At 36.0% G+C, this 11,586-nt stretch overlaps 1 protein-coding gene and 1 pseudogene across 1 annotated transcript; one reads left to right on the top strand and one right to left on the bottom strand.

Moving 5' to 3' along the window:
- Window positions 1-2,248: 2,248 nt before the first annotated feature.
- Window positions 2,249-3,405, bottom strand: LOC139875250 (probable protein phosphatase 2C 43). Its single transcript, XM_071862593.1, has 4 exons — window positions 3,028-3,405; window positions 2,925-2,981; window positions 2,379-2,597; window positions 2,249-2,278 (listed from the first exon to the last, which is right to left on the bottom strand). The coding sequence occupies exons 1-4, from the start codon at window positions 3,403-3,405 to the stop codon at window positions 2,249-2,251; spliced, it is 684 nt and encodes a 227-aa protein (XP_071718694.1).
- A 464-nt stretch (window positions 3,406-3,869) lies between these two features.
- LOC139876415 (uncharacterized) lies at window positions 3,870-11,038 on the top strand (annotated as a pseudogene).
- The last annotated feature ends 548 nt before the right edge of the window (window positions 11,039-11,586 follow it).

Here is an 11,586-nt window from a genome sequence, read left to right as displayed (position 1 = left end):
AGTTTCAATTAACTCGTCTTCGATGACCTCTTCAACCCACAATTTGCACTTATAAGTATTAGCAACATTAGCTTCAACATATTGCTTGATGGTACCTGGTTCACTTGTTTCAATAAGAGCAAACAAAACATCGGGACGAGTAAGGTTGTGGGACAAGGAATCAATATGCATTACTCTTCCAAAAGAGCTAGCTGCTTCAATTGTGCAGTTTGAAGAAACACATTCGAAAGGAATCCCTTTAAAAGCCAATTTTGTTATTCTAGAGAATTTATTTTTGTATTTCACCATCGGAATAACCTCTGTAAATTCCAACTAATTAAGAGTAGGACCCATTGTCATTCTTTTGAAACTTTCTTCGTCTTGACATCGGATAATATAGCCATATGAACCCCATGTAGAAACAGCCTCGATAGCAATAAACCTACTTTTAAGCCACTTAAATAACTTCAATGCTTTGATAGGTTCTTTATCAACAACCAAAGCTGTTAAATTAAGTCTATCATAAAGTTCAAGGTTGATTGACAGGTTAATCACATGTTGTGTTGCAGGTGAAGCAGGATTGAACAATACAGAATTTAATTCTGCAATATTAGGAGCAATTTTGGAGTTTAATTCTCTTTTGGCATAATCAATGAAAAGAGGTCTATCGTTAATAACTTTGCCATTTAAATTTTGAATAACTCTTGCAGCTTGATCCGCTGTTTCGAATTTGACGAAAGCAAAAGACCTATTTTGTTTCCAAGACAAGCCTTCAATAGACCCATATCCGCACATTACATTATTGATGGTGGTAGGGTTTGTATATCTTGATAAACCACCCAAAAACAATGTACATTTTTTCGTGTTAGAATTATTGGCTTTGGATTGATGTGCTACGAATCTTTGTTTGGTTTTGGTAAAAGGGACATGTTGTTTGAGTGAAATTGAATTAGGGAAAGTTGGTTGAAATTTAGGATTTGAAAGTGGGTTTGAAGGTTGGGGGAATTGAGAGAGATTGGAAGCCATAAGCTAGATGTGTTTTAAAGAGAAACAGTATGTAATAGAGGCTTTTAATAATAATAGAACTTATTAACTGCAGGAAGTTAATGGAAAATTGTAGGAAATTGATTGCTAGTTGAAGTTGAAAAAGGACAAGATGAAGGAGGTGGATGGAAAAACGAACAAGACGGTGGTTTTGGGTGGAGAGGTGGTGGCTACTGGTGGAAAAGGGTGGAATCCGGCATGGCACAAGCTCCAAGGTTGAGAGAAAAGAAAAATAGCCGTTATGTGTTCAAAAATAGCCGTTTTGGGTGGAGAGGTGGTGGCTAATGGATTTTTTTAATAAGGATTGTACTTGTTGATCATAAGATATATTTTTTTGGGGGGAAATCTGAAAAATTAAGTGGTCACGTGAAAGAGGTCATATCTGTTGAATGCCCTATATTTCCCCTTAGAAGCCTAATTACAACATACCCTAAATTCCCAAACAAATACTTCAACTTCAAATCCATGTTCGTTCCCGGCTATCTTAGAAATCAAAAGTAGGTACCTTTCTACCTCAGAAGCGCTATTTCTATTCTGAATTTTAACTTGAACATTCGATTTTTGATTTCGATTTTTCTTTATGTATGTATGATGGGACCATTAGCTGTGTCAATAGATGAGAACTAGAGAAATTTGAAGAAAGTGAGATAGCACACAAGGTGTTTGATGATATGCATGTTCGAATTTTGAAATTTTGTTACTGTAAGGTTTATTACATGGTTACAGATACTGTTTTTGCGTGAATACCCTTTATAAACACTAAGAACATAGGTGACTGTTATGGACTAAAATCCATATCGTTAAGAATATGTAACTGGGTCAGTAGGCTGTAGGCAAGTAAAAATCTTCAAAATGGATATTGCATATTGTTCTTATATGCACTGTAATGCAAGTAAACACTAATAAGCGTCTTTGACTCTAATACTAATACTGTCATATTTGCTAGTACTTCTTCAGAGTCGAATACGTCCTTCTCGAAGGAGCTAGTACAACTTTCTGTTGCAACTCGTTAACCAGAAACTTTACACAACACGAAACCTCACCTGTCTCAATTGTGATGGTGTCGTGTTATCACTTTGTCCCTTCATAGAAACCTCAGCAAACTCGTTGTTAGGATTTACAGTTGGGAAAATTTGCCAACGGTTTTTTGGTCTCTCGTTGTCAAAAAACACAACTATTACCGCCATGTCATTGTGGAGTAACTGCACTGAGTTCACACGTCTTTTTATTTTCGCTTCAAAGTCTTAGCAATCCCCTGAAATTTTTATTTAAACATAAAGCAAGTTAGTCGACATGTTTATTAATGGTTATAATTCGACATTTAAATAAAAAAGAAAAAGAAGAAAAAAACTCACTTCTCGGGGATATCTTTTAACAAGGTCAACTGCGTCCTGATTTGTGATGTATTCCCAGAAAGAGTGTGAAGCAAAGATGACAAATTTGTCACTAAATCGTATCCGTGTAGTCCGTAAATATGGCATGTTACTTAATAATGGCCTTAAAAAAGGTCCTGTCAGGTTTTCATCAGCAAATCTTGGCAGCTTGAGATATAGGTCGCCAATGCTTTTCCACACCTGTAAAATAATAATAGCTTTTGTTATGACGTTTTGAGTATAACTACTTTTGAAAAATGTTATATATTTCCAAAAAAAAAATTAAGTGTGACCCCAAAACTTTTATACCCTCATGGCTTGCCTTTAAGGGAATGCTATTTGCCAAGAAAAATAAAAATAATCAGTAACTTTCTTATTTCAAAATTTGACCAATCTCATTCTCCAGCACTTAATCTTAATAATGAAAGAATTATTATTATGTTCATGTTTTCAATCAATGTAGAAGTTTTTTTTTTCTTTTTTTTCTTTTTTTGGAAAGCAATATTTTATTAAAACACCTCAACTTACAGTGCAAACCAAAGATGGCCAAAACAAGCCTACAAGCTGTAAGCTGTTGACCAAAAGCTACATCAATCAAAAGTAGAAGTTGACAAAAGAAATGAAATGATACCTCTATCATTCCTTTCACTTTCCATCTGCCATTTTCTTTAACGACACATGCGGGATCATCTGTATTCTGTTGCATCACTTCCATTCGAGTATCGGCCACATTGACATTATGGTCTTTTGTTAATTGCTCAGCAACTAATTTCTTACCTATAAACTGTCCTAAAACGGCTTTTGAATCACCTAAACTGCCAATGTAAAGCCATCTGTCTAATATAAGGCACCCTAGACAAGATGATCCTACTTTATTCATATTAGGTTCCATATCAACAACGTTGACCCATTCACTTTCGGTGTCAGCAATAGCAAGTTCAAGAAGTTGCTCAGATACCGTTCCATTTCCTTGAAGTCGACCTGTAAAACAATGTTTCACCAAAAACATGCTTCAGTTTCTTTATTGATTTGAATTCTAGTAGTAATATAATAAATATTTGTTTGCATGTGTTTGATTAATATTTTAAAGAAGCTAGAAATTTGATCTTGGTGTTTGATAAAGTCTCAAACTTTGATGGGCTAAAATCAGATTGTTGTTTGTTTGTATGTGTATGTGATGCGTGATATTTTGCACCTCAAAAGAGGAAGCCGAAACATTACCAACAGGAAGGCCAACATCAGAATGTAGTGGCCTCGATACTCCGTAAATAAAATACAGTAATAAATAAATAAATAAATAAAATATAAAAGTAATAAAATATAAATTACATGAAAATTATAAAAATAAATAACTAAATAAATACGGGTCAACTTTATCTACATCCAAACCCGAACCCACTTCATCGAATTCCTTTCAACATGAACCTAGGGTTAAGAACATAAAAGTAACATCTAGCTAGGGTTCCATCACTTAAATATCTTTTCTATCCATCCATCTATGTATACAAAATACAATAATTTATTTATCTTACATTCGCCAGTCAATATCAAGAATTTTGAATCATCCGATCAGTTATACACATTGCGATGCCTCCGAAAAGCGCAAGGAAGTCTGTCGGACCGGGTCGGCGAAGGGGCAGAAGGCATCGGCGGTGCAGCCTGATCCGATACCGGAACCCTGAAGAATCTGTGAAGCCGTTGGAAGAAAAGGTGGAACCAATTGAGGATAAGAAAGAGGAAGCTAAGAAGCTCGAAGATGTTCATGTAGAATAAAAAACTGAGGAGAATTTAACAGCTGATAATGGAATTGATCGATCAAAGCGTAAGTCTGAGTACATGATATAATCGAATTTGTTTGATTTAATGATTAGATTTGATTATATATGATTTTGTGATCCGGTATTGGTCAAAGTCTGAATGTATGACCTTGAATTAGGTTTGATGGATGGTCTATTTAAATCAATCAATGAAATGTTAATGGTTTACATTGGATATTAATCTGAAAAGTATAAAGCTTGATATTAAAACTTTGATATGCAGTTTGTTTCGTATTTTTGGAATGGAATGGAATGGAATTTAGTGGTAGGAAGATGACTAAGTCCCACATATGTCTTAAAGGGAATAGATATAATCAGATAGCACAACATATGTTGGCTCAATTTGGCTTTTCTGTCATGTTCTTATTAAAGAAAACGGCTTTTTAGAACATGAGGGCGGCTGCTAGGTCCCGTTTTTGAATTTTGTTATGATTTTAAGATGAGAAGCAAATAAATATAATTAGTCTCATCAGGTAACGACGGCGTTAAAGGCAAATTGTCACACTTAATCTTCAAGAGACGTATACAAATCACAAGCTTTTTGCAGCAAGACTGTAAAATCTTAAAGTTGACTGGCATTTAATTTAAGGTTATCTAACATTCAGTAAATCCAAAGAGATGCCTTTTTTCAGATTGTAGTAGTATATACTAGGGTTTATATTTGTTTCTTGAAGTATTGATGTAGTAGGTATTTACTATTTAGGCTGCTAAGTGATATGAGAAGAATAAAGTTTACATCTTTGATAACTATATTAAGACCATATGGTATAAAATCATAGATTGATGAGAAGGAAATATAAGGACACATTTTACAGAGGTGGAACAATACTCCAGAGCTGTGTGTTTGTTCTTTTATGTTACTGGTTTACGTGTATGCATAGCTGCTGCACATATAAGGCGAACACAGAGGAAAAGCTAATGTTATTATGTTGCTTTCAGCTAATACTACATGTAGTTAAGTGGTCAAAAAATAAACCTACTTGTTTGTGGACTAGTTCCATAAATATTGAAGTTTCTGGATAACTGAAGTTTCACCAAGTGACATTTAAGTGTTCTTATAACTGTTTATGCCTGACAGGAGAAGATAATGAGGTGAAAGTTCCCGTTGAGGAATATGAAAATGGAGTAAGATTGGATTTGGAGGATAATGATCCAGAAGAATCTGAACCCGAGGAGTATGTTGGGGATGATGATGACATGGCAGAGGAAGTTCAAGAAGAGGTTCTTGATGACGTGGCAGAAGAAGTTGAGCAAGTGGAAGCTTGTGAGGAAGAAGATGGTGATATACACGAGGGAGAGATGGAACAAGCTAACAATGAGTTGGAGCCTGAGGAGGAGGAACATGATAATGAACATGGACATGAACATGAACATGTTGTTGAAGAACATGTTGAAATAGCGGATGCAGATGAACAGGAGCATCATGATGTTTTCAAAGAGAGACGTAAACGAAAGGAATTTGAAGTCTTTGTTGGTGGATTAGATAAAGATGCAACTGAGGAGGATCTTAGGAAGGTTTTTAGTGCAGTTGGAGATGTATCTGAAGTCAGACTTATGATGAATTCTTTAACAAAAAAGAACAAAGGATTTGCATTTATTCGTTTTGCAACTGTAGAACAGGCAAAACGAGCTTGTCCCGTGGTATTTTTTCTACTTAGTTGTAAAGGAACAACTTTATTATGATAATATGTTTTAGTTAAAGTGTTAAAGCACGTTTTTTTACCGCCAAATTCCAGGTTAATGGGAAAAAATGTGGTGTTACGCCAAGTCAAGACAGTGATACGTTATTTTTGGGTAATATATGCAAGACATGGACAAAGGAAGCTGTAAGTATTAAGTAAAGTAGATTCAGGAAATTTATGATTAGTTTAAGTTATTGATATTTGTTTGACTGATATTACATGTGGGTCCAGCTAAAGGAAAAGTTGAAAAAATATGGAATTGATACTGTGGAGGATTTGACTCTGGTTGAAGATAATAAAAGTGATGGAACGAATAAAGGCTTTGCGTTTTTGGAGTTTTCGTCCCGTTCGGATGCTATGGATGCTTATAAACGTCTGCAAAAAAGAGATGTGACTTTTGGTGTTGATAGACCTGCAAAGGTTTCTTTTGCAGATTCTTTCGTTGACCCTGGCGATGACATCATGTCCCAGGTAAAATGTTGGGATTTAATTACGGGTTCCATGTGCGCATGAAATTAGAAACCTTTGTTGAACATTTTGTTCTTCTCTAGTTTATTCATATTCGGGACATAAATAAATTTTTTTTTTTTTTTTTTTTTTTTCATTTTTTATATTTGGATTAGTATCTGATCCTCTTAATAAAGATTCAAACTTTATGCTATAGTGTTAGTGTATGTCCATTTATCTGCTTATGGTTGATACTTAAGAACAGATCTTTAAACACAATAGTATTTGGTTCTGTTTTTTTTTTTTTTTTTTTTTTTTTTTATGTGCAACATGTTTTGTGCTTATGTGTCATTAGGTTAAGACTGTTTTTGTTGATGGTCTGCCTGCTTCTTGGGACGAGGCACGAGTTCGGGAGCTTTTAAAGAAATATGGGAATGTACAAAAAGTTGAACTTGCTCGTAATATGCCTTCTGCTCGAAGAAAAGATTATGGCTTTATCACATTTGGGACACATGGTGCAGCTGTAATATGTGCTAAAGACATTAATAATGAGGAGATAGGTGAAGGTGATAAAAAGGTTTGTTTTTTAGTATGCCTGTTTACTTATAAACAAGGTTGCAAAACTCTGAATTACTTGCCCGGAGTATTCGAGGAGTACTCGGGTTTTGGAGAGCTCAGATGCCAGTAATCAAACTCGGTCATACTTGGTCAAATTCAGTCAAAAATGGCCAAACTCGGGAATACTCGGGAAATTAGTCAAAACTCAATCAAAACTGGGGAGTACTTCCAAAATCGGTAAAAATAGGTCAAAGTCAAACTTGGTCAAACTCAGTCAGAGTAAAACGTGATCAAAGCCTGTAAACTCAAACTTGGTCAAACTCAGTCAAAACTTAGTCAAACTCAGCCAAAAAACTCTGAGATTACCCGGAAATTCGGTCAAAAGTCAATCAAAATTTTGGGAATTACTTGGAAAATCGGTCAAAAATTGGTCAAAGTCAAACTAGGTCAACATATCCAAGTACTCCCCTGCCTGCAGAGTACTCCCAAAAAGGTATCGACCGAGTACTTGCCGAGTAGCGAGATTTGCAACCTTGCATATAAATTCCTAAATTAAGTAAATAATTATTACCTGCTATTTTCTCACCTACAATTGTTAAATATCAGGCTAAAGTTAGGGCCAGATTATCAAGACCACTTCAAAAAGGGTAAGGAAAACACATACCACATGGTGATTATCGATCTGGTCGCCCTCCAACGGGAGGATTTAGGAGTCCATGGGCCCGTGCTCGTCCTTTACCACGTAATTTACCTCCACGTAGTATAAGACAAGTCACTGGACGTCTGCCACCTGTCGTTGATCGTAGTGTTCGGAGGCCCGTTGCGTTAAGAGACAGACGGCCCGTTGTGCCTCTGCCACCAAGAAAGCCCGTGGCTCCGTTACCTAGGGCCTATGAAAGAAGGCCACCTGGTATACTTCAGTTAACATGTATTATATTATATACTGGATAAATCCTGTAGAACAGCAAACTACTCTTCGTTTTGTCCCAACCAGTGCTGCAATCGTTGGTCAAAATTGTTCAAAGTCAAACTTGGTCAAAGTCAAACTTGGTCAAACTCAAAATTGTCCAAAGTCAAAATTGTTCAAATTCAAAATTGGTCAAAATTAGTCAAATTCAAACTTGGTCAGAACAGGTCAAAGTCAAACTTGGTCAATATTGGTCAAGGTCAAACATGGTCAATAACATTTGAGTACTTCCCGAATACTCCTCGAGTTTCCCAGTACTCCCTTAAAAGTCTCGACTGAAGTACTCTCCAAGTAGCGATTTTTGCAACCTTGGTCCCAGCATATACAACTTGCCCATTTTATTAACAGATATAAGTAACGAACCCTTTAATTTTTGTGTCTATCTGTGCAACTTATAACCGTTAAAGCATAGAGTACATACAAGTTGCAAGTTGCACACACAAAGATTGAAAATTGGTTAGGTCAATAATTTACAACATTTACCCTTATAGAAATAAGTTTTCTTGGTTTTTTAAGTATTGAAATTTTAGTATTCTGCATTCAGCTCCTTCACACACAAAGAACAGCATGAAGCGTGCTTATAGCCAGCGCCGTGAGGAGCTACCACCTAGGAGCAGAGTGGTTACCGAGTATGGCCCACCTAGGACCAGAGTGGTTACTGACTATGGCCCGCCACCAAGGTCTACCTTAGAGAGAAGCTCCTCATCTTACAGAGAAAATTACCCTACTCGTGCGCCCACCTATTCCGATATTCCAAGAGGTTCCTCTCACCCTTCATCAAGGCGGGCCTACACAGAAAACGGTGATTATCCAACTAGGTTTGAGAGACCACCACCGAGTTACCGTGAGGGACGCCCACGTGATTATGACCACCCCGTTCCCGGGTCGAAACGTCCATATGCTGCAATGGTTGGTGTGAAAAATATATTTTTATTTTAATTTGATTGTTGAGTTATTAAGAATTATTTATACTGATAGTCTCTGTGGTTTGCCAAATATTACAAGTTGCACGATTTGCAAACACCAGGACTATCTGTGCAAGGAAAAAAGATTAAGGACAAAACTTTCAATTTTTGACAAACTACAGGGACTATTCATGTAATTATGTAAGATGCTAGTTAACATTTGTTTAAAATTTTGTAAGGATGATGTTAGACCCCGGTATGATGAAGCTGAAGTGCGTCATTCGCGTGCCCGCGTCGAGTATGACATGGGAGCTGGATCTTCACAATATGGAGAGGCGTATGGCGATAGGTATATGCTTTAGTATACCTTAATATTATTTATTTTTGGTGTAAAGTTTGGTTTAATATTTTATATATGGATAATGTGCAGAGTTGGAAGACCGAGCATAGGATATGGTAGTAACAGGAGTTCAATGTCTGGTCAGGATTCTCATGGTCTTTATAGTAACAGCCGTCAAGGCTCATCTTATGGTCGAGGTATATGTCATATAGTTGCTTTTGCAAAGTGTACAAATTTTATTTAATTTTTAATTTTTTAATTTTTTTAAGTTGTCATTTTTAGATTTTTTTTATGGTTCTTATGGTTCGACGAAGTTTTTCTGATTGTATAGGCCCGTACAATGGTAGTGATTCGGGTGGTATGTACTCACCAAGCTATGGCGGCGATTACGTTTCTCGTGGAAGTGATGTATGTTTTTACATGGGTTTTATACTTCATTTATTTAGTACACTGTTTTCCATTTCCATTTTTTGGATTAGTTTTTATATATGTTTCATATATAAAAACGACTAGATTGTTGGGTTGTGTGATTTTTTAGTACTGTTTACGAGAATGAACATGGACTTGATGTTGGTATGTGCAGGTTGGTGGTAGCTCTTACTCATCATCAATGTATTCTGGTCGTAGCATGGGTGGTGGTGGTGGTGGTGGTTATATGGGTAGTGGAAGCTCTGGGTCTTACTATTGAGGTGCACTTTAATTTCTTTTTTTGTTTTTTCCCCTTTGGGGCCCACTAATACGTTTGTGTAGTACAAAGGAGTATGGAGTGGAGCACTATTGTTAAAACCCTGATATTATTCCCCCATTACTCCTTTTTAAGAACAGACCGATCCGATTTTTCAAATCCCGTTTGATTAACCTAATCAGTCAACGTAGGTTAATGAGTCAAAATCGAATTTGTTGTTCAAAGTCAACTATGGTCAACATTTAATATGAATTTTAGATTTTTAACTAGAATTTTAAAGTTTTTAAACAAATGAACAATTATGTTAAAGTTTATGTTTATGGTTTTCTTCTATATTTACACATATAATTTTGAAATTTATTATTTAAATGTATAAAAATTCCAATCCGATCAATCTCGAGTTGCCGATTACTCCCTCTAAAGTCCTGATCGAGTACTCCTCGAGTAGCGCGTTTTGCAACTTTGGAATGGAGCATGTTGGTTACTAGTAATTTTATCTACAGATATAGTTGAATGAAGAGGAGGTTGCTGTAGAATGTGATTTTCAAAGGTGTCATTATGATGTTTACAGCTTCAGGAAGGATCATGTAATCTTGAAAAGCCGTCTTGTTTTGCATGGAGGAGCATGTTATCTTGAAAAGCTGTTTTGTTTTAATGAAGGAGAAGAATCAAAATGGTCTTTTGATTCTTGTTAGGTGGAATGAGTACATGCTAGGTTTTGATGGTTTTAAGTTTATGAATATGCAAGTTCTGATTTATATGCAGTAAGAGAAACAAACATGATACTGGTAATTATAAATGCAAGTTCCAATTTTAATCTATAATGATATGTTGCACAACCATTATAATGGACAAAACAAGCAAAAGTACTTGACATATGCTCAAGGATAGTTGATTATACGGAAGATAACAACATGAAAGTTCGACTCTTCACCAGCATGTTTTTGGAAATAAGCATGTTGTCGACAAGGTGCTTTTCTAATGTCTTTTTTCTCCGATCAGAAAAGGTTCAAATTGTATATTTGATTAAGCCGTGTGGATGCACGCACTTGCTCCAAAGGCTTTCAATTCTAAGATGTTTAAGCTATGGATTAAGTTGGTTAATGAATGTGAATTGTGCCTAATTTAATAATGTGGAGGTTTTGGATATCATTAATCATTAATCAAATCATTCATATTGAAGCTGCAACAGTGTTGGGCAGAATTGAAGTATTAGGTTTAATATAATTTCTACATGGAGTTAGGACATAGAAGGTTATAATCAATTCACTGAATTATACTATATGTTAAATCTCATTCCTTCAAAGTAGTTATATGCTGATTATACTCTTGCCTTCTCGATATTGCTTTTGACAAAAAGTGTAGACCGGTACGAACACTCATATCTCGTGTTTCCTTTGGAAACCACAACCCTCTCCGTAAGAGTTGTATGTTTGTAAAATACCTCCATCGAATGCCCCTCATGTCGCTTTGTCAAGGGTTGTAAATCAATTCCAAGAGTGGGACTCGAATCTGACGGGCCCCAGCTTCTAAGGCGACAGTTGGGCCCCAGCTTCTTAGGCGACTGGTACCACTGAGCTATTTAGCTCGTTGGTGGAAGTCATGGCTCACGAAGTATTAGATCCTATGTTAGTTTCTACAAGTGTATGTTACGACGTTTATTATGAATATGCTTCGTAAGTTAGTTACATAGTTTCTAATTGGCGGGTTGTTATGGATATCCATTGTACATCCATGAAATAAACCGTTTGTTTCAAGCTGCTGTTCTTCTTGCAAGAGCTTTGTTACT

This window comes from Rutidosis leptorrhynchoides, chromosome 11 (genome assembly GCF_046630445.1).
Source record: "Rutidosis leptorrhynchoides isolate AG116_Rl617_1_P2 chromosome 11, CSIRO_AGI_Rlap_v1, whole genome shotgun sequence".
Lineage (NCBI taxonomy): Eukaryota > Viridiplantae > Streptophyta > Magnoliopsida > Asterales > Asteraceae > Rutidosis > Rutidosis leptorrhynchoides.
This window is presented reverse-complemented; position numbering and strand designations above follow the sequence as displayed.

Excerpts from the sequence above, each read along its gene's own strand:
- LOC139875250 (XM_071862593.1), bottom strand. The coding sequence starts at position 3,405 with ATGTTTTTGGTGAAACATTGTTTTACAGGTCGACTTCAAGGAAATGGA. Across the intron at positions 2,982-3,027 it reads AAGTGAAAGGAATGATAGAG|CTTTTGGTCAACAGCTTACA; the intron begins GTATCATTTCAT and ends TGATTGATGTAG. Across the intron at positions 2,598-2,924 it reads GGCCATCTTTGGTTTGCACT|GTGTGGAAAAGCATTGGCGA; the intron begins GTAAGTTGAGGT and ends ATTATTTTACAG.